The 22,111-nt window shown below is 37.1% G+C and overlaps 1 protein-coding gene across 3 annotated transcripts in view; it reads right to left on the bottom strand.

The window, feature by feature from the left end:
• Positions 1–781: 781 nt before the first annotated feature.
• Positions 782–22,111, bottom strand: part of MTRR (5-methyltetrahydrofolate-homocysteine methyltransferase reductase) — a 33,231-nt gene continuing 11,901 nt past the window's right edge. Inside the window, exons 7-16 of one of the 3 annotated variants that reach the window (XM_051609597.1) lie at positions 21,258–21,380; positions 19,465–19,618; positions 16,230–16,318; positions 14,311–14,491; positions 12,652–12,694; positions 12,040–12,226; positions 9,830–9,948; positions 8,216–8,308; positions 7,946–8,125; positions 782–1,754 (exon numbers count right to left, since the gene is read on the bottom strand). In XM_051609597.1, coding sequence (XP_051465557.1) covers positions 1,679–1,754; positions 7,946–8,125; positions 8,216–8,308; positions 9,830–9,948; positions 12,040–12,226; positions 12,652–12,694; positions 14,311–14,491; positions 16,230–16,318; positions 19,465–19,618; positions 21,258–21,380 — 1,245 coding nt within the window. In that variant the 3' untranslated portion in view covers positions 782–1,678. Of the gene's footprint in view, positions 6,993–7,945; positions 8,126–8,215; positions 8,309–9,829; positions 9,949–12,039; positions 12,227–12,651; positions 12,695–14,310; positions 14,492–16,229; positions 16,319–19,464; positions 19,619–21,257; positions 21,381–22,111 lie in introns of all 3 variants that reach the window. The other 2 variants (XM_051609596.1, XM_051609598.1) reach the window with 2 other exon arrangements.

The raw sequence follows: 22,111 nt of genomic DNA on the forward strand, positions 1-22,111 counted from the left end.
AGAAGGCTACCACATTGGTCAGACATTATTTCCTCATTATCCATGATGACTAATCCAGGTTACCAGTTTGCCCTTAGAAATGGTTTTCTGAAGGATTTGCTCCATCACCTTCCTAGGGATCAAGGTGAAGATGACTCAGATCTTTCTGGTCCATCTTGGAGATAGGAGTGACATTTGCTTTCCTCTAGCCCTCAGGGACCTCTCCTGGTCATCATGACCTTACAAAGGTAATATAGGGTGGACTCATAACCTACACGTCAAATGAATGGAAACACTCGATAAAACCTATTTACAAACTACACAGATTGTCTCATTCCCCTATGTTTTGACAGCAATGTCAGTTGAGAACATGCAACTCTGCAAAAGCCTTTACAGTTACTGACATCAATATGAACTATATCAGTTTCTTCATGTGTTTGAAAGCCTCTGGCATGCTGTAGGCACTATAAGAAACAATGAATGAGGGAAATAAACATTTCTCCCACATCTGTACAGCAGTTTACAGATTGATGCCCTCCTTTTTATTTACCATTTCTGCACTCATAAGGGTCTTTCTGCAAAATGAAAAAGTAAGGAAAATCCCATATTCTTCCAATAGCACTGAACTAATAGAGGAAACTACCTGGCAGCTATTTTTTACTTCTAAGTGTCTATTTTCTATTTTCTGAATAAAGGTCTGCATATGTTTTAATAGTAAAATACAGCTGTGCAAACTGAAGGACACGGTTATCCAGACAGAAATTACAAGGCCAGGACAAAAACCAAGCAGAGATCTTAGCAATGCATAGATATAGAAATATATATTTGTATTTATATATATACATGCGTATATGAAGAAAACAGGGATGTTTTACAAAGCCATTTAAAAAGGAAAAGCAAATAAATGACAAACTCTCAAAGACTTATTATTGCAATTTCCTGTGAGTTCTGAATTGAATTTTGCAGGGTTTTACAAACATGAAAAATGTTTCCATTCATCTTAAAATGCAATACTCTTTTGTGCAAAGCTGTAAGAGCCTTAACAAACTCTCCTGTTCATAAGAAATAAAGCCATTTCTATTTCGGAATTAGCTTTTAATTTGAGAATTTTACAAAAATAACTTTTTAAAAAACAGCAGTTTGTTCTGCTTCTCATAGGCATAGGTATTTTAATAACCAACATGCATTAAATACTTGGACATCCCATCATTTATTTAAAAACATTACAGGATCCCTTTCTCCCCTCCTGTCTCTGTTTGCTCCAGCTGTTAGGCAAGGAAAACCTAAGAATTGACTACCAACAAGCTGTGCCGCTGGGTTTCCATTGGCATCAATGCCAAACTCCTGCCACAGGAAGTTTAGGAACCGTAACATGAGAAAGGAAAAGACATTCTGTTGTCTTCCAAGAGCCACAAGCTGTTTATCTGCCTATGGTTCTGGCAGCTCATATACTGCTCCTTTCTCATCTTTGCAGAAAACAAAAATGAGTGCTGGTGACATAGTGGCTTATTCCAAAGGAATTTGCCCCCATCAAAAGAGTGAAGTATCATCTCAGTCACAAGAAGGAGCAGTCTGTAAGAATTGCAAGCAGAGAGGTGGTATTTAACTGGAAGACAGTTTATACAAACACATGGAAAGAGAGATACGTACACACTAATGCCTGTTTCACTATTTGGTCCTGCCCACAAATGCTGAGCAGTCAAAGCCCCACAATTCTGTTTTGGTTTGGTGATATTGATAAATCGAAGGCTATTGACACCGTTTTCTCACAACACCTGAAAACCAATTAAAAATGCCATTGTCTCACCATTGAGGAGAAAGTACTGGAAACAGCTCTGCTCATCCTTTAGCAACTCACAATAAAGCACATTAAAAAAAAAAAAAAATTAAGGAAAATCCAGTTCATCATCTAAGCAAGAGTTAAAAGATTAGAAATTAATATGCCTGACTGATGGTGCCTTACAAAACTGCTGCTTTCAAACCGACAACAGAACTATTTATTTTTTAATAACCACAATAGGTTTTGAGTGCTTTGTCAACATGACAAACCTTTTGCAACAGAAGTGGAGAATGTATCCAAATACCAATGAAAGTGAATGTAATTCGCAGTGGTGCTGAATCAATTTTTCAAGAATAATTCGCATAAAACATCCACATTTTCAATATGAAACATATTTAATACAGTTTTGAGACTAAACAAATTGACATACTGCTTTTGCTATCATTTGCAAAGCATTTTTATTTTTTACGATAGGCAAATATTAATACTGTACAGCTTTTTATATTTATGCATTTTCCTCAACTGGAGAGCAGACTCTCCAGATTCATTACACAAGTCTATAGCTCTTATATTCAACCATTGTATCAACTAGCTCAGTTTTCAGATCCAAATTGATTGCTTGTACCATTCTGCCATTGTAGATTCATCTCTCAATTCATCATAAATGACCAGGGCTTCTAGACCATGACTTCTAGCAATGTAATGTTCTTCCCATAATCACCAGCAGGCATCCAATGATTCTCTCATTTTTATTCCTTCACAACACCCAAAAAACCAGAATAGAAAATAATGCTGAAAATATATTGTTACTTATTATATAAACACTGTCATGTCTGAAATTGGACAGGGTGGCCAGAAGGTCATAGGAGGTGTTTATCCTCCTCTACTTTGCTCTCATGAGACCCCACCTGGAGTACTGTGTTCAGTGCTGGAGCCCTCAGCACATGAAGGACATGGAGCTGTTGGAGCAAGTGCAGAGGAGAGCCACAAAGATGATCATAGGGCTGGAGCACCTCTCCTATGAAGACAGTCTGAGACAGTCAGGGTTGTTCAGCTTGGAGAAGGCTCTTGGGAGACCTTATAGCCAGCTTCCAGTAATTGAAGGGGGCCTACAAGAAAGCTGGGGCCCCACTGAACTTCTGCTTAGTCCTATACATGTGCAGGCATTTGTGAGACTGGGGGAGGCAGGCAGGCAGGTGTTTTCTTTGTTTTAAATTATTTTTCTACCCTACTCACAGAGTTGGGCAGAATAATGCCTACAAAGGCCAAGTAAATTTTACCAAAACACACAGTATTTGGAAAATCCCTCAGTGATCTAAGTTTCCTTTGAACAAAACATTTCATTTTGGGTACAACACTGTCAGATTAATCTCTAAACCATGGTTGCTGGTAACTTGGAATGATGAGAGACAGAAAAAGCTATTAGCATATTCTCAAATAACTTACAAACTCTATGGCTTGCAGCAGAGCCCCTGCCTCATTCCAGAAGCTTATTTTATTCTTAATCTATTTGGACGCCTACTTCTAATAACCTTTCCTCCATCCTTGTGCCATTCAACACCTAAGGTGTCATTCCGCAGCCAAGTTCAGTCCCTAAATGGACACACTGGTCATGTTCTGTCATGATTTTGCCATTTCTCTCCTCTGGTCTTGTCAGAAGAAACTTCTCAAGATGCTCAGTATCTTCATAGACTGCTAACAAGGCATATTCAACCTATTTCTGCCAATATTCTAGATTTCCTGAGAAGTTGGGAGAGAAAGCAGAAGGACAGGAAGCAGGTGCAAGAAACATGGAAATAACTACTTTTGTTCTCAGGTGCAGTAACATACGCTTGAATTTAGAAAGCAAACTGAAAAAAAAATGGCATGAGTTTAGTAATCTGAAAAATAAACCCTCTTTTGAAACTGTCGTTGAGAAGAGAAATTGTGACATCTACACGATTTCGCAAACTCAGAATATAATTCAAAAACTGATGAGAAAATAAGTCATAAGGAATGCTTCCCCATGAATGCTTTTCTGAAACAGCTCTAATGTAACAACCAGTCCTTGTCCATACAGTCCATAAAGAGCATAAGCTTCTCATACATAAGAAAGAGTGCTCAACTGTCACTACTTCTTTTAGTGATAAAGGAATTCTGTAACCAATTCTGGAATTAAGAGGAAAAATACATATACGAGATCTCTCTAATAAAAGAAAACTAAGAGATGTTAAAAAAATCCCCTGCCTAACTATAGGAGGTATAATAAAATCCACTCCATTTTTCTAAAAGACACCCTGAGGAGAAGTCATAAATCAGCAGTATCTGATTATAGAGAGGCACAACTTAATTGAGAAAAACATTCTTATTGCAAGCCATCTCCATGATGTCCCTATCATCCAACTGCCTTCCTCACTGCCTTTCCTGCTCCGTGTCACATGAACACAAAAATACTTCAAGTGACAAATGGTGGTGCTTGTTGGGCTTATTTTAGTTTGTTTGAACTTAGGGCTTTGCCCCATGCAGTTACAAATTTAAGATTAAACTGCAACTATTTTCTTGTCCTAAGAGACATAAGAAAGCTCACGTGTTTCACCACTACAGTACTAAAAAATTCAAGTGTTTTAGTTTTGTAGAGAACTGGTAACAGGAGAGGGAAAAGGCATGGATAAAAATTCTAAGGGAGACTTTCAGTCAAATGCAATGCACACCATGCGAAAAGAACACTCAACTATTAATGTAGGAAACAGTGCCACACTATTACCTGTAGTATTACTAAAATGGTTATTGCAACTTCTGCATTGGGATATGTAAACAACACAAAACCAAGTACCTTTAAGAGATCTGGGAAAAGCTGCAGCCTGCTGGCTGAAAAACATTATTTTTTCTGTAATCTCCAAGAACTTACAGGTGGCACTGAAAATCATAAATCCTATCTGAGAACACACAATATAATAAGGTGCTATTTCTAAATTTTCCAAACAAACTCCAGTTAACAGAAGGTAGTAACTGACTTATCTTTACTATTTAATACTTGTAGCTTATTCTTTCATTAATAATTTTCAAAAACATGTAAAGGTGATCGACTGATGCAAACTGTTGATGTTTGCATCACCTAAATGATTTCCATTAAAGTTTAAAATTGGAGTACTTTTCAAAAAATGCACTGTTTGCATTACTCTAAGCCATCTCTCCCAATTAAGCTTTTTTGGTAGAGATTACTTGACAGTGATTAATATAACTGCTCTGCTGAAGAATTTCTGCATAAACTTTCAGTTTATCTCTTCCAGGGATATTTAAGTAATCATTACACAGGTTATATCAGAACCTTAATTCCAGGCATTTCTTCTTTAAAAACATTATTTTATTCTAACGATCATCATATTTTTTTCTGTATTTCTTTTTCATTTACCTACCAATTAAATAATAATTACTAGACAACCACAAGACTTGGAATAAGTCATATGGTTCTGATTATGTGTAAGGCAAAATGAAACACAAATTCTCAACAGGAAATTAAAAATAATTGTCTAAAATATTATCTCCTACTTTTCCTTTTGTTTATCATTAAAGATTTAAGTATGACAAGTAACCAAGATGACAACATAGATGTTTAGAAGTCAGAAAAAGCAGAGGGAAGAGAGGAAGGATCTGAAGAGAAGCACAAATGACTTACACTTTCACTTTTCCACCAATTTGCACCCCACATGGCTCTTCTTAGAAAGAAGATCAGATACTTCAACAGTTGCTTTCAACAACTTGATTTTTGCAGTGGATTGTCATAAGCAAAGGAAACTGATTTCAAAACATCATATTTTACTGTGTCTTCAGCTTAAAAAAGTTAGTTTAGTAATCTGAGAAACTATTTACTAAGTAATATTTCTCCAGCCATCAAATTCATGCCAACTGGTGACATTACTTATAAATTAAACCACAAACATTGTAGAGACAGGAACGAAAATAATTACAAAAGAATTATGCCGGAAAATCTAAAAAGGATTAGCGTGGATTGTAGCAAAACTTTCAGATATGAGGTAACGACAGAATGAAAAAGCTAAGTATTTCTTAAAAACTTCAGTGACAAAATTCTGCAGTAGCCTTTCCACACAAGCCTCTGAATATTCATTCCTTTTGGGAGTTACTGTCATTCTGCAAGCTGAAAACAGTCTCAGGAAGTACCTAAGAAGAGTTCAAATAAATGTCAGCAAGTCAACAATGTATTTCGTGATGCACAGATCAGTGTTTAACATATTTACTCTGTAGCTTCTTTCTGCATACAGTATAGGAAAAAATACATGATGTAATAGAATAATAGAATATCTTGGGTTGGAAAGGACCTATGAAGGTCATCTAGTCCAAGCCCCCTACAATAAGCAGGGACATCTCACACTAGAACAGATTACTCAGAGCTCCATCAAGCATGACCTTGAATGTCTTCAGGGATGGGGCCTCCACCACCTCTCTAAGCAACCAGTTCCAGTGATCCACCACCCTCATAGTAAAGAACTTTTTCCTAATGTCCAATCTAAATCTACCCTTCTCTAGCTTGCAACTTTTAACCCTTGTCCTATTGTTACATGCCCTAGAGAACAGTTCTTTCCCAGCCTTCTTATAGGCCCCTTTCAGATACTGGAAGGTTGCTATAAGGTTCTCCCAGAGTCTCCTCTTCTCCAGGCTGAACAACTGCGACTCCCTCAGCCTGTCTTCCTAAGAGAGATGCTCCAGACCTCTGATCATTTTTGTTGCCCTCTTCTGGACACGCTCCAACAGGTCCACATCCTTCTTGTATTGGGGGCTTTATCTTTTTGTACATATACAATTATACTTATGCAAGTGCAGAAGTTTTTACTGTCTACATGAAACCAATCTTAAAATGAGAGAATCAAGGCACTGAGACAGTCTCTTACATAACAACATTAAAAAAAACATACCGTTCAGAAGGCAGCCTCCTCATTTGTTGCCATTAAAAGATTTCACTCCTGATTGAAAGGTCAATAGATACATAGATTTTTGTGACTACAGACAGCACTTCTTGGCAATAACTTAGTCAATAGAATATGTGTGAAATTAAAACTTTTGTGTCACAAAGGCATAGGAAATGCTACATATTTAGCTCCAAACATCCTGCAAATATCGTTTCTCTTCTCGAAGCACGGCCAGCATCTTCATTGCTTCCAATTTGTCAGCTTCCATTTCCATGCTTAAAATGTCCACTACAGCCTCGCTTACACCATCAGCCATGTGCTTCTTATCTCTTAAAAAAAATAAAAAAAAGGGAGGAAAATGCATAATAGTTTATTTTTCTTTTACTGTTATCTCCAGAAGCAGGATAATATCAGAAAAGAGGCATTGAAAAAAAAATCCCAAACACCATCACAGGTTGTAAGTTTTATGGCAAGATTCTCACTAAGTTTTCATGTAGATGAGCACTGATGGTAACAAATATGAAGTTTTCAGCATGTTGGAATTTATAAGAAAAAAAACCTCGAAACCCTAGTTAAGCTGTCACAGAATAATTTTTATTTTAGGGAGAACCTGACCTGCTGAAATATTCATTATTATTTTATCACCACATGGCTCCATTATTAAAAAAAAACAACAAACAAGCAAACAAACACAAGCCCTCAAATCCTCCCATATTAATAATGCTATTTTTAATAGCTGACATTTATTCCTGCAGGAGAAAATACTGACATTGGGCTCTACATTCAAACAGTTTGTCTATCAGCAAAATTCCTAAAAGTCTCAAACTTCCACATAAGTTAGCATCCACAAATAAAACTTCCCACTGTAAACCAGATTACTATTCCAGAACTTCAGCATTCTGGCCAACCCAAGCCTCGAACACAGCAGAAGACTGCTGCTATCTCACAGCTGTGTAGCATATCATCACATCTATTCAAATAACTGATTTTCTCAATAGAAATCTACTAGCTTGAAACCTCCTACAGCTTAAATACTAAACAAGAAAAAAAATAAAATAATTGACTAAAGCAATCAGTGGAGCTGCATTGTTACAAGCTGTACTTGCAAAACTATATTGGAAAAAATGGACATAGTGATGAAATTCTCAAGCATTCCAGGAAAGCTCTTTCAGCATCATGTTGGTCCTGTCTTTCAGACAGCTCTAGGCCCTTCTAAAGCCTCAAGCTTCTGCCAACTCGATTCTGTTTCTTAGAGATCCCATCTCCACCCTGCTCTACTCACCCACATACATAGAAGTAACCTCTCTCTTTCAGCAGGACTCTGGTAACTTCCTTAGGGTAAAGCCTAAGGACATCTTGCACATATTTTGGCGGGGCTACTTCTGCAGTTGAAGAGTCTCTTGAGAAACAAACCTTAAGATGAGTTAACGTGCCATTTTCAAGAAAGCATTTGAGCTCATCTCTGAAAGGGAATAAAACCAGTTAGCAATGGCTCAGAGGTAAGCATTCCCTCCTGAATACAAAATTAATCCTAAATAGTGAACTAACTTACTTGAACAAATAGTCTCGATCCTGATGCCGACAACCAAAAAACAACCATGCCTCTCCAAATTCCCAGTCTGTATGTTCTTCTCTGAGCTTTTGCCTAAACAGACAAAGGAAAAAAAATTAAAATCCACCCCACTTTATCAAGTGCAGAATATAAAATGTCTATAGCCTAATCCTCTTTTAAATAGTGCTTTACTAAACCTCTGGATTGGCACAAATGTGAAAGGACTTCAGGTAAATCACAGTCAAACTCTCCTTTGTCTGACAACTCACTTTTGGCCCCACTTAAAATCAATCAACTTCAAAGGTTTTGGGGGTTTTTGCCAGTTTCATATTGGAATAGTCAAAAACGACACTTCCAAACATCTCACAAAACAATCCTGACTGCTGAATAAGGAGATCACTACTCTTCATACTTCATTAGAAGCCCTGGGAAAACTCAACACAAAGCATTTTTAGCATGCTTTCTGTTTGGCTGTAGAAACCTGCTAGATTTTATGAATAACAATCTTTTTACTACTACATCATCAGAACACATACTGCATTTTCTTGAAATAATGCTTTATTGGAGGCTTAGCTGCAACTTTCTAGTTATTTTTTGAGAGATATTTTATTTATCATTGATCAAATGCTGATGAAGTGCCATGAATTCTTTAAAAAAAAATGCAAAATACTTCTGAGAGATAAAGATATATCTGGGGGTTAAAATTAGGAGTAAGGATGGTATGATTTGGCTAAAGAAGAAGCATGGAGTCAGAAACATAATGTCAAAACTTAATTCTTCTCTCAAATAAAATGGTTTTAAAATAATGGTTACAGAATGCAAGAAACTCAATCACCTTGCTGGAATGAATGAATAATGTAGGAATGATGCAAGATGTGTTGGATACCTATAAAACTTGCAATCATACCCATACAAATATTCCACTTTTCCTGTTCTTCTTTTCCTCCAAATGACCATGTTTTTACACATTGTGGTAATGAGGTACCTGTTATTTTTTGAACAAGAATTGCTTTGTCTTACAAAATTATGCTGCTGGAGTTGAAGGGGATAAAAAGGAATCTACTCCCTCAATTAAAAACCCACAAAACCCAAGATTACTGCCCAGTTGAGGGTTCAAGTGCCAAGCTCCTGATCTTAAAACATCAAGATGTATAAACACAGAGAAATGCAGGAACGTGGAAGAAAACTTAATGTTCATCATGACAAGGCTTTCAGTATAGCTGCCACTTCTGAAAGGAACAGAATTTTAATACCAAACTCAAGTTAATCAATGTTGTTTCTAAAAACTATCTTAACAGGGCTTCCAGTAGCAACACACAGATAAAAGCTTTAATTTCTTATTACTATTTCTGCAGTTCACCCAGTTCCTCATATAACCAGTACAGATATTAAATACAGTCAGATGAAAGTGCAAGTTTTACTCATTTCAAAAACTAAGATGTAAACTAGCACTACCTATTAAAGATTAATAAGGCTCTTTCTAATCAGCATACCATTATTACAAAAACAAAAAAAAAGAAGGAAAAAATAATTAACTGCATTTGTTATCAAAACCTGAGGCTGTATTTTCTTCAACATAAAAAAGCTGTTTCCAGGCAACGAACTGGTACATACCTATGCTGTAGGAAACCAATAAATGGTGAAATTCCTGTTCCTGGACCAACCATCATGAATGGGACAGACGGGTCTACAGGTAAGTGGAAGGTATTGTTTGGACGAGCAAAAATAGATATCTAAAATGAAATTAGAACACAACTGAATAACAGTCTTAAACAGTTAAGATACCATGGAATTTTTAGAACCTTCAAGACATTTACACAGCATATGTGTCCACACACCCTTCCAAACCCTGAGCTGCAGCTTCTTTTTAATGACATACAGACATTTGAAATAAAATTTCACATGGTTTCAGAACCCCCACACACACCCGAATTACAGACCTATTAATCCATTTGAAGAAAAACTAAGCAAAACCACACAAACATCAGTTTCTGCATATATAAGTTAATCACACCATAAATATTGGGAATACTGCTAAAGAATTCATGAGAAGTTTAGTATTAGTACTTAAAGGGAAGTAAAGCTAGTTTATTGCTGTTATAGGCAACTGAACCTTTTTTTCACACTGTGGACATCTAAAAATATTCCAGTGGAGATAAGGATTTGTTTATAGCTAATTGAAGTCTACTATTACCAAGCTTGCTTTCTTAATTTTCATGAAAGTTTTACATACTCTTCAAAATTGCATATGGGTAAGAGGAGGCAGATAACTGCTCAAAGATCTTGGAAAATTGCTTCACTCATTCCACTGATAAACTTAAATTCTGATTTTCAGATTGTGTCTGAAATGAAGTCTAAATATAATTTTCATAGGAGCTCTGCCTCAGTAAATGCGCAGATGATGCCAAGTTGGGAAGGAATGTTGCTCTGCTTGAGGGTAGAAAGGCTCAACAGAGGGAATGCTGACAGCCTGAATGCATGGGCCGAGGCCAATTCTGTGAGGTTCAACAAAGCCAAGTGCCGGGTCCTGCACTTGGGTCACAACCACTCCAGGCAATGCTACAGGCTTGGGAAAGAGTAGCTGGAAAGCTGCTCACAGAAAAAGAACCTGGGGGTCTTGGTTGACACCCAGCTGAGTATGAGCCAGCAGTGTGCCCAGGTGGCCAAGAAGGCCAACAGCATCCTGGTTTGTATGAGAAATAATGTGGCCAGTAGGAAAGCAATTGTTGCCCTGTAGTCAGGGCTGGTGAGGCCTCAGCTCAAGTACTGTGTTCAGTTCTGGGCCCCTCACTACAAGAAGGACATTGAGGTGCTGGAGCACGTCCAGAGAAGGGCAATAAAGCTGGTGAAGAGTCTGGAGAACAAGTCTTACGACGAGTGGCTGAGGGAACTGGGGTTGTTTAGTCCGGAGAAAAGGAGGCTGAGGGGAGACCTTACTGTTCTCTACAACTACCTGAAAGGAGGCTGAAGTGAGGCGGGGGTTGGTCTCTTTTCCCAAAATGAAATGAGTTTCCAAAAATGAAGATAACTTGCATGGTTTTCCTTCCATTTTCCCAGACCAATTCCTTGGATTACTGGCACAGTTTTCTTGTAACCAAATTCAATGTTTGCATCCATTTTTTTGTAATAAAATATACATTAGACTGGTAGTCGCTCTTTTTGTCATATTAATTATATAGTAGAATTCCAAATTTTTAATAATTAGCTTACACCTAATACATTTGAGACTGATTAATTACATAGACTTTCTGCCATGGAAAGAGGTAACAAAAAAAAGAAAAATACCTTTTCCTAATAACTCCCCACATGCCAGATCCTATTTGATGGGCATCAGAAATACAAAAAAATTACTGTCCTCTGTGCCATAGTCTGTAACTTGGCCTTTACAAAACATGCAAGACCTGACAAAGTTTTATGATTTCTCCCCTATTATCTGCCACCCTTTCCTGGAAGTGACCAAATTCCATTTTCCTACAACACTACAGTCATAATCATTTAATTGCACAGTGGTATTTGAAAAACTTGAAAATAGCCTCCAAGACTCAGGAAAATAGTGGGGTGAAAAAATCCAGCCTTTCAGCAATAGGAAGTTTCACTACTCAATATCCAGAAAGAAATCAAAATGTAAGTTTAGCAACATAGCAATGAAGTTCTAAACATGTTACAGAAAGAAGGGTAAACTTACAAGTAGGGTAGAACTGTAAAATGAAAGTGTATACTGCCAAAACACCCACACTACATCAGAGCAGTGAGCAAGGAAACCTGCAATTGCTTCAAACATGCATAAATTTATTGGTTAAGGAGTTCAGATTTAATATTCATACCTTTTCAGTTGAAGAGCTTCCTCCTTTTGTGGCCAGGGTGTTTTTACTGGGGTGCAATAGAGGTGCAACTAACTCAGCAAGCCACCCTGTACACACTCCTTTACGTGGGACTGGTCTAGCTGGACAGGCAGAAAACTCCACAATATTGAACACAAAACACAGTCTTCCTGGTTGATAGAAGTTTGAACTGCAAAGACAAAAGTATAAAAAACCCCTCAAAACCTGAGATAGATGTACAATCTTATAGCAGGCCATTTGCAGCCCAAACCACTTCAACTGAATCAAGATTCTCAGTGTTCAGCTAACTGTGTGATATATAAAGTTAGAAAATGGTTGCCAGTGCCTACAGAAAGGAATCCAAATTCCTACCAGATTGAAATGTATGTGAGCTTGATCTTGAGAGCTCTAACAAAGTTTTGCCAAATATTCAAAACAATGTTGTTTGAAATAGTCAAACCCATTGTTTTTTTGCAACAGGGACACAATCACTTTTTCCTCAGGTTTTATCCTCTAATTCCTCTCTTTCTTCTTTAAATCATAACATACACACACACACTTGAGAAAAAAGCATACCCAAATTACAAGCAAGATAAAATTTGAATACTTCATTACCTTGAAACTGAATAGGATCTGGCTTGTAATTTTGGAAGGTGTTCTGAAAAAAAATAATTAAAAAAAAAAACAATTATCACTTATTTGATTTACCTAAATGAAAATACTATATAATGAGTGTTTACGCTATATGATTACAAGCATATTGTGATTTAACTGTAATTTTACTTTTATTAACATTTAGTGTTTGTGGTTCAGAAACAAGAAATTAAGACCTGAACTCTTTTTTTAATATTTTTTTTCAGACTTTGTGGGACACCTGCTAGAGAACTCATAAAATTAGGCCATAACAGTTAATTTATGGGGTTCTTGGTCAACTAAAAACCACTAAGGTGCAGAGAAGAGATGCCAGTAGAAAGCGGACAAAATGAAACTTGAAATTTTCTTTTCCCCACCTTTCGTTAAAGAGTGCTTTACAGAGGCTCAAAAGCTCTCAGAATAGGATTTGTTTGACTGAAAGTTTCCTATATATTATGTCCTAGAAGCAGAAGTGCCAGTTCAATTTCAAAACGCTATGATAATCTAGGCAAATTCTTGAAATTGGAGCAAAAAAACCTCAACAGAGAGGAGTTTACTGGGCATTTTTTGCAGTCAGAAACCCACTACACATACCACATACAGGTATTTATATCTACATTTGTATCTACACATACAGAAAAGGTCAAGCTTTTTAGTTTTTTTTTCCCACAGGTACCACCCTTTTGCAGATGTTCCAACCAGTACATGGACACCCTGACATATTTTAAAGATGCTCTGCTACCTAAGATAGCTGCAAGTCACAGTTAAGAAGAGGTAGTTCAGCGAAGTCACTTAAAGACACTAAGCCCACTCTGCACATTACTTCTTGGGGGGACACATTTTAAAAAAACTTTCAAAATTTCCTTGTATTCAGTTTAGTTGCTACAGCACTTTCCACAACACCTTGGAAAACTATATGTTCTTGCTCTCACTGAAGATTTATGTATTTGTATAAAGGGGAGGTAAGCTCCTATTTATTTTTTTAAATCCTCACAGTGTACTAAGAAAGAGAGATTTGAGATGGATGTGGAAAAGACAATTGCAAGAACATAAAAGCAATTTTTTTCTTTCATATAATGAAACATACTAAGAAAATCTGGTTTTTAATCTGGAAAATAACTGTTGGTATGTTCAGATGTATTTGAGATGGCTACAGTTGAAGTCTCATTCCTTCAATGTTTTATATAAGGAGTCCAGTAAGTGTGTTGGACATTACACAAATACAAATATACTGGGCAAAGCTTTCTGTTTTAACAGGTAAAAGTGCAAGAAAAGAATAAGAAGGCAGGGAAATCAGGAGTTGTAGTAATATGTCTTTTTTAACTGCAAGCAGTTGATGAACATTTTCTTGAAGGCCCCCATCAAGCAAACACCTCATGCTTATCTTTTATACACAGGACGCATCCAGAGTCAATTGAAGCAGAGGTATATACCTAAATGTTTCTAGAATGAATGCCAAAGGCTACAAACCTAAGAACTAAGCTTGGTTCCCTGAAAATAGTTTTAGTGTGATCACTGTTGATACTGTAATATTTATAAAGCAGTTAACTGAACATTTATTCATCTTTCTTGGGAAACCAAACATTTAGTCTGATGCATTTTCAGAAACCAAATCTAATTAAATCTATATCAGCTGTTTACCAATTAACAGGCTAAGTGAAGGTCTGCAGCTTGGAAAAGCATGAAGTAAATCCAGCAAGCAAACATTAGAATCTCTAATGAACCGTGTGTAATCAGAGGCTCCTTGTCTGCTGCAAAGTTCTTGAAGCCTCCGTTTTTCTCCTGCATCACTGGTACATTCTACAAGAGCACGCAGAAATGCCTGTGGGGAAGAAAATAAGAAAGAAGGTTAAAAAAAGTCGCCTACTTGGGAAAAAGGACACAAATTTTGGAAAAACTAGGAATACCTGGGGACAGGAAACAGTCACCTTAACACAAGTTAATACAATTTATTTCCCAATGCACACTTTCGTTTATGTTAAGGCACCTCTGCTGGCTTAAAAGGCATTTTATTTAGTCTTATCTGGGGGGAGAAGACAGGCCATTCTCCACATCCTACTATGAAAAATTTACATATTTGTAATTTAGAAATTTTTTTTTTAATTCTTTTTTTATTGTCTGGAATAAGCTAGCAGGTCAGAAAATCCTACTTAGCCTGAGCCAGGGAGACACAAATAAATAGGCACAACCCATTCCCTGACAAATTCCAAATTTATGAAAGTCTTTCATATTTCTGCATTTGCACTTCAGTTAAGAAAACAGCTCCATAACACAAATGAATTCAAGACAAACCACAATTTGCTAAGTTACAGAAGCTGGAAAGGAATAGTAAAAAGTCTTAGAAGAGGTATTACTGGAAATAAAGTATGGTATTTAATGGGTCAGGTAAATATTGCTGTGGTGTTTCATTTCATACTTTATGCCTACAAAATGGTAATCTTAAGGAAAAACTAAATTGAGCTTTGTAAGATAAAGTACAAACCAGATGTAAATAGTTACAAGTTTTTTCCCAAAAGCAAGGTGGAAATAGACACAGTGCATAAAAGAAAAGTGATCCATAACACCAAGTGCAATCAGAGAACACATTTTACACAAAACAATACCTGGAAAGTAATCTGAGTTTGCTCAGATGCTGAACTTCCAGACAAGTTTGGAGTACAGAGTTACATAAAGCACATTCTACATGGAACAGGTAATAAAGCAGATAGATTATAAAAAATGGCTTGAGAGATACTCCCCAGTCAGCACTCTCTGCCTACTCTTATTGCAGAGACAAATTTTCAAAAGTGTTAAATGCAGTTTTGAAAAGGTTGAAACAATTGAAAGATTGTCTTCTCTTCTGCTGGGAAATCCACTAAACTGAGTGAAAAGGTTCTTCCAAAACCTGATTTCCCTCAGAGGCCCAAACAACATAACTCTTTAGCTTCCTGCTTCATACTAACTCATCTTTAAAATGTGTTTTGACAACATCAGAAATACACATGAAGTTCCAGTTGCACACTTCCAGTTTTTTGCAGGCACAGAATGAAAGAAAAGACTCACTCATGAGAACAAATACAATTATACAAGCAAAAAACCTTTCTTTGAATTCTGCCAGGTTACTGAAATGCTAAAGGAAATCTTTAAAATAATTTAAAAGACATCACGGTATGTCTGCATAGAGCAACATGCATATTTTCAGTGACAAAACGTGACAGAGATGGCTCCCCTGATTAGAGAGAATGATTTCTCTAAAATGCCTACAAAGCGCGGTTCAATCGGCCTTTGTTAGCAAGCACCAAATATCTAGTAATTCTCTATATACTTCCAGACTAGTTATGAAACAAGGTACTAGAGAACACAAATAGAATTTTCAGTATCTCATAGTTTGCCAGATGAAGTACCAGAAGTGAAATTTCTCAGAATAAACTGCAAACAGCACCTCACAAATTGACAAGTCATATTTACCAAGAAACATGGTAACTACACATAAAACAGGGATAGATCTGTAAGAGCCCATAGAGCATAGAGACCATAGAATTACAAAGGATTTCTCTTTAAAAGAACAAACACATAAACACCTTTTTGGGAATTGCTCTTATTTCTAGACACCAGGTTAGAAGGAACTTCAGAGTGCTTCTTTCAGGGATATGTTGTGGACGAGTTGCTCCTAGTTCAGCGGGAGAAAAAAGAAAACAAAACATGCATCTATTAACATCCAAAAATGGCATCACAAAGTGCTTGTTCCTTCAAGAAATGGTAAGATACCTAAGCTGCATTAAATTATGTATCTTTGGGTCCCAGCTGGTTAGTGGAAATTATAAACTAAACAGCAAGACAGTTTTCCAGTGAAGCACCAATGAAAATTTTCCAATGAAAATTCAAAACCAAGCAGGAAAGCAGGAAACAAAAAGACAGGTATAATACACAATTTCAAATAAATGTAATTGCTAAACCACTTAAAGCTCTGTTGTCACTTTTCACCTTAAAGAAATTCAGAAGAATGCCTATCAGGAAAAGAAACATCCACATTCTTTTCCCTCCATCAATAAGCACTCCTGAAAATCAGAAGACATTTAAGTTTTCTAATGATCTAACCAAACGTGTGTGCAGCCAGTGCCCAGCTGGAATTACTGAGGCCCAGCAGACCCAGGGAGTTTCGTACAAGCAAATAATTGCTCCTGTATTCTCTACAGGTTCAACTTCTGGGAAGGAGGTACACTGAGATCCCATCTACCCCTTCAGGGGTAGGCTGAGAGAGTTGGCGCTATTCAGTCTGGAGAAGAGAAGGATCCAGGGAGACCTTATAGTGGCTTCCTCATCATGAGCATAGTAAGATGCTGGAATACATTGCCTAGGGAAGTTGTGGAAGCCCCCTCCCTGGAGGTGTTTATGGCCAGGCTGGATGAGGCTTGTGCAGCCTGGTCTAGTGTGAGGTGTCCTTGCTCATGGCAGGAAGGTTGGAACCTGATGATCTTTAAAGTCCCTTCCAACCTTAACCATTCTATGATTCATGAGGACAGACAGAGTGTAGCTGGGCTTATGAGCCTTATGCCATGTCATGCTAAAGTGGCTCTTCTAAATTAACCCCAAAAGCAATATAAGAGCGTTTATGTGACAAAACACCTTTAACTAATAAGCTCTGCAGGTCCCAAATCGTTTCCTTACAGACCTAACTTTAATGTTGGGATTTCCCTTGACAACATTTATTGGCTTTGACATCTCGCTACTGATTCTTATTATGTTCTTTTTCCATACTCAAGGGCCCTTTAATACTAGAGTTTTTGCTCTAAGAATATATCAATATAACCTGCTAAATAACCTCTTCACCTCAGCATTACTTGACTGAATCCTTACTACAAAGAACAAAATGTACTTCTAGAAGCTGATAGGCATAAATATAATGCAGGAAAGAAGCATCCATTTTTACATTTACATAAACTTCCTTTTCTTGAACATACTGACAGCATGCTACAGGTACTTAATCCTCTTCCTAGGATGTTCATACATACCATAAAAAAAAACAACTACAGAAAACTCGTATGTGAACAATAGATTTTGTACCAGACTGCAAATAATTTATGGCTTGTCCTCTCAAATTATCTCATCTACTTCATCAAAGAATTCATAGACTGAACAAAGAGAAGCTGTAAACAAAATTCAGTGGGATTTGTGGTAAATCTTGAAGATGCAGCAGAGGCACAGCCTGCTGTTCATGCTTTTCTTTCAGTTTTTTCAGCTCTCTTCATTCAGCTAACCCACAACCATAACAGTGTGTAGAACTATTACAAATCCTTCAGAAATGTCAATACAGCTGAGAGACAACTATTTCAAAAGGAAAGCAACTCTTAAATATTGCGAGGAATTGCCAAGCTGCATTCTTTGGCACAGACTGGCAACAACAAGTAACAAAGTTACAGCAAATTAATGAGTCTATGCTCATCAGCACAGCTCCAAAGACATGAATTTGAGTTTGATCCTAAAGCACTTAAATTCATAGCTGCAGAGGATGGATGTCAGTGTTCAAGCCATGACTGGAGATAAGTGGATCAGAAGCAACTTACTACATCCTGACCGAGTACCCAAGTCAGCATGACTTGCTGTGTGTCACTCAGAAGACTCAAGAGCAGAACCAAGAACTCTGATTCTCTGTGCTGCTATCCAATGCCATGATTTTCCTTTCCATTATCATTCATTAAGATTCACAAACAGACATGCCATTTTTTCAAACAAGACATGGCAAAATGTTGCACCTTTTTTCCCTGACTAATGCTACATTAGGCAGCCAGAGATGCAATAACCTGGATTATTCACACATAGAGTGAGAGCACTGATATTCCAAGATTCATTCAATTATTTTACCGACTGAGCCTTGGAAGGACTGGGTTTTTCTGGAATACCAGAACAATCAAGTGGCTAAGCTATGTTCACTTGGCTATACAGGCCCTGTCCCACATGGCAAGTGTTCTGGCACAGATGAACACAAAGTGCTCTGGTAAGGCAGCTTTATGTTCTTAATGCAACATCAGTATAGTAGAAGAAATGGAACTATGGTAGGCAGGACAAGGGAGTCCAAGTCCAAGAACAGGGGTCTATTTACATCTCATACTTAAGGTAAAACTTGTGTTGCTCTCAATGACGCAGGGAATTTCATTATGGGAACTGATTTACCCAGAGACTAGAAGAATGAAGAGCCCTACCCCACCCTGCTGCACTAAAGGCTCAACTCAGCAGCACCATAAAGACACCAACTGCCAGGCAAGAGATGAGTGATTCTCATAGATCCATCCGGGAGTACATGAGCATACTTGAACCTATAGCTACTCTTTCTGAGGTGTGGAATCATAAGATTCAGCAGAACAGATCCACATAGACCTAGGAGCCCCTTAAAACATGCCTTGCAGCAGCACTCTCTTCTGCTTCAGGACCGTGGCCCCCTTAGGACGTAAAACAGATTGATGTGAAGTGCTGTGCAAGGAGAGATTTTACTTTCAAGTGGGGGATTGTTAAGTTACATGATTAAAGACTCATCTCCATAAAGACAAAGGAGCACAGCGGAAGAATGAGATGGCTGAATGTCAATGCCAGGCTCAAGTTCCCAGACAGAAGCTAACCCTTCTATACTAAAACCAACAGCAGTATTCTATGTGTCCTCTCTTTCTTTTAACACATCTCTGACTTCCAACATGTCATGAAACGAAATGACAGCTGTGTCCCAATACTAAAGACAAAGAAAAGTTCAAAACAATGCATACCAGCTACTACCATGACAGAAAGGAGTATTTGTTCATTTTCAGTGCACCACATCATACGTACCTTTCTTTTTAGTGCCCTGTTTAACCTTTACACAAACAAAGTATTCTTCCTTATCAGAAAGTCCCAAGATTTGAAGAAGTTCTTCTACCTCTTTGACATTGTTAGGACATATTACACAGAAGGCATCTCCAGGCTGATAGTCAAAGACTGTATCCTGGTTTAAAATATGAGATAATTTTTATTAAATTGTATCATAAATCAAGGCCAACAGCATTCCCATTCCTAACAGCAGCAACCTTCCTACTGTCACAGTCACATAAAGTCCTATGTTCTTTTACTCTGTACTAGCACTTCACTGTTTGGACCACATAAAAAACTAAATACTCATTTTCTTTTCAGGTTTAACCTCATTAATTAGAAATATCTTTCCTTCTCTGGTTTAAACATTTAGAACACTCTAATACAAACTGCTGGGCAGCCTAAACAGAAGGAAAACAAATATGTATTAAGAGTGTGTGTTATATAATCAGCTCAGATAATTAGTTACTGATGTACTTTGTTTTCTGCTTTGAGAGAGCAGAGAAATGTAGTTCTCATAATTAATGCAACTTTGTATAGAGATACATTATCACTAAAAGAAAATTTGCTGGCTAAACTATTTGATGAACTGTGACTGAAATTACCCCAACTGCTTTTATTTTCTGGGGGAAAAAAGAAAAACAGCAAGCGAAGAACACAATGAAAACCAAAAGGCATCTCAGATCTCAAGATCAAGATTCTCCTTAGTTGGCTGAGGTTCTTGTAGCCAACTGCAAAAACCCTACTCAAGTTTCTTCCCATTACAGAACCATACAAAACTATACTTGCATCATTATATTTCTTTCATGCATCAGGTGAGGTGACCTGCATACACAGGCTGTTGAGAATGTGAGGGGAAAAAAAGGCACAAAATGGTCACATTTTCAGTGTGTGCTGATGACAGAATATATGTATACAAATAAATAGAGGGGGAAAAACCATGTCATCTCAGAGACTCACTTACTCAAAACTTAGTAGACTTTATTTACAATTGAGATTTAAAGACATCCCATGGAAACTGATACAGATGAGGCTATTAACATCCAATAAAAGTAACTGCCAAAATCACAGTACCCCAAAGGCTTAATTCTAGGAATGTGGAAAACCACACAGAAGCAACAGATTTTCCCTGTAAAGATTTCTTGTAAAGTAATGAGTACTCTCTACCATTTATCTTTAAACCAGTATACGAAATATGATCTACCCTGAATAAACTAAACCAGTTTTTATGTCTAGGGTAGCAGACAGCTTGAGTAGTATGTAAAGGAATCAGAGCAAATGAATGCCAGAGACAGAAATAGTGCTCAAGAGCTAGTAATTCTTTTAATTTGATCATGCTAGTCAAATTATTACTTGTATGGATTACTGACCACAAGGAATTATCACAATTTACTATACAGTTCTTAAATATTTCTGAAGCTGTGTGCTTACAAACTGAAAGATTATTCATTTTCAATGTTCCCTGTCTGCCCTTCTCCATTGCAAATTCCCTTCAAAAAAGTATTTTGGTCAACACAATATCCAAGGAATAACAAAGAAATTAATCTGACACCTTATTTCTGTTTGACTTCCACAGGGCCATAGCTTGCAGTGAACAAATCAAGCTTTGCATTTACAAAATGTATCAGGCTAAACTGACAAACCTGTTGTATAAGGAATTATTTTTTCTTTTTAAATAGTCAAATAAATAATTTCCCCCTCAGTTGTCATACATAGCACACACATATTTCAGCCTTTCTTTTAACCCACTAAAGAAAAAGCCATCACTAACTTACTGCAATATCAAGTTCTAAGAGTAATGCAGTTTTTACTGCATCTTCCCTAGTGAGCTGAACTGCTTTTGTAACTGGCACTTCAAAGGTTGTTCCCTCTGAAATCAGTGAGGACAGATGTGGATTCTGAAAAAAAGGACACAAAATCTAACATTAAAAATACAAATCAGCTGAACGAGAGCTTACTATGACACTCAGGGATTAGTGTTGGAACAATTTTTTTTAAACAACTCTAGAAAACAATTAAAAACCATGAGGAAAAACATGAATCTTCTACATATGTAGATTGTTTTGCTCTACATTTTTCAAAATCACATCTAAGCAGTAACAGGCATATATTCAATTACAAAAGGTCAGTAGGCTTGAACAGTCTAACAGGCCTGACCTACTATCAAATGGAGCTAGCTGTATCCTTTTTCAAGAGCCCTCTTGAAAATAGAAAAGTAGAGAATGGCATTTATGTTAAAAATCAAAAAACTCCTGCCTAATTGAGGGATTACTAGGTGTACAGAACAGATATAAGAACAGAACCTATTTTAAAACATCATTGCAGATTTACAGATTAAGACTTCATGTTGCAGATGGGGTTATTATTACAGGCAATTCATAAGAGGAATTTTAAAAACTGCAGTCAGATTCAGAGCTAATCAGCAAACTCCACACTACAAAGCAGCATCATGTTATGCCACATTTCCACACACATGAAAATGTGCCTCAAGAATTGTGAAGGGGCAGGAAGAGTAATTCCAGATCATCTCTGTCAAAGGCTATCATTTTGAGATCAGACTGCAGCCCTCATTTCTCTGTAACTCTTGTCAGCAAGTTTCATTTGAGATCACTACAGACAAAAATAAAAA

This window comes from Apus apus, chromosome 2 (assembly GCF_020740795.1).
Source record: "Apus apus isolate bApuApu2 chromosome 2, bApuApu2.pri.cur, whole genome shotgun sequence".
NCBI classification, from domain to species: domain Eukaryota; kingdom Metazoa; phylum Chordata; class Aves; order Apodiformes; family Apodidae; genus Apus; species Apus apus.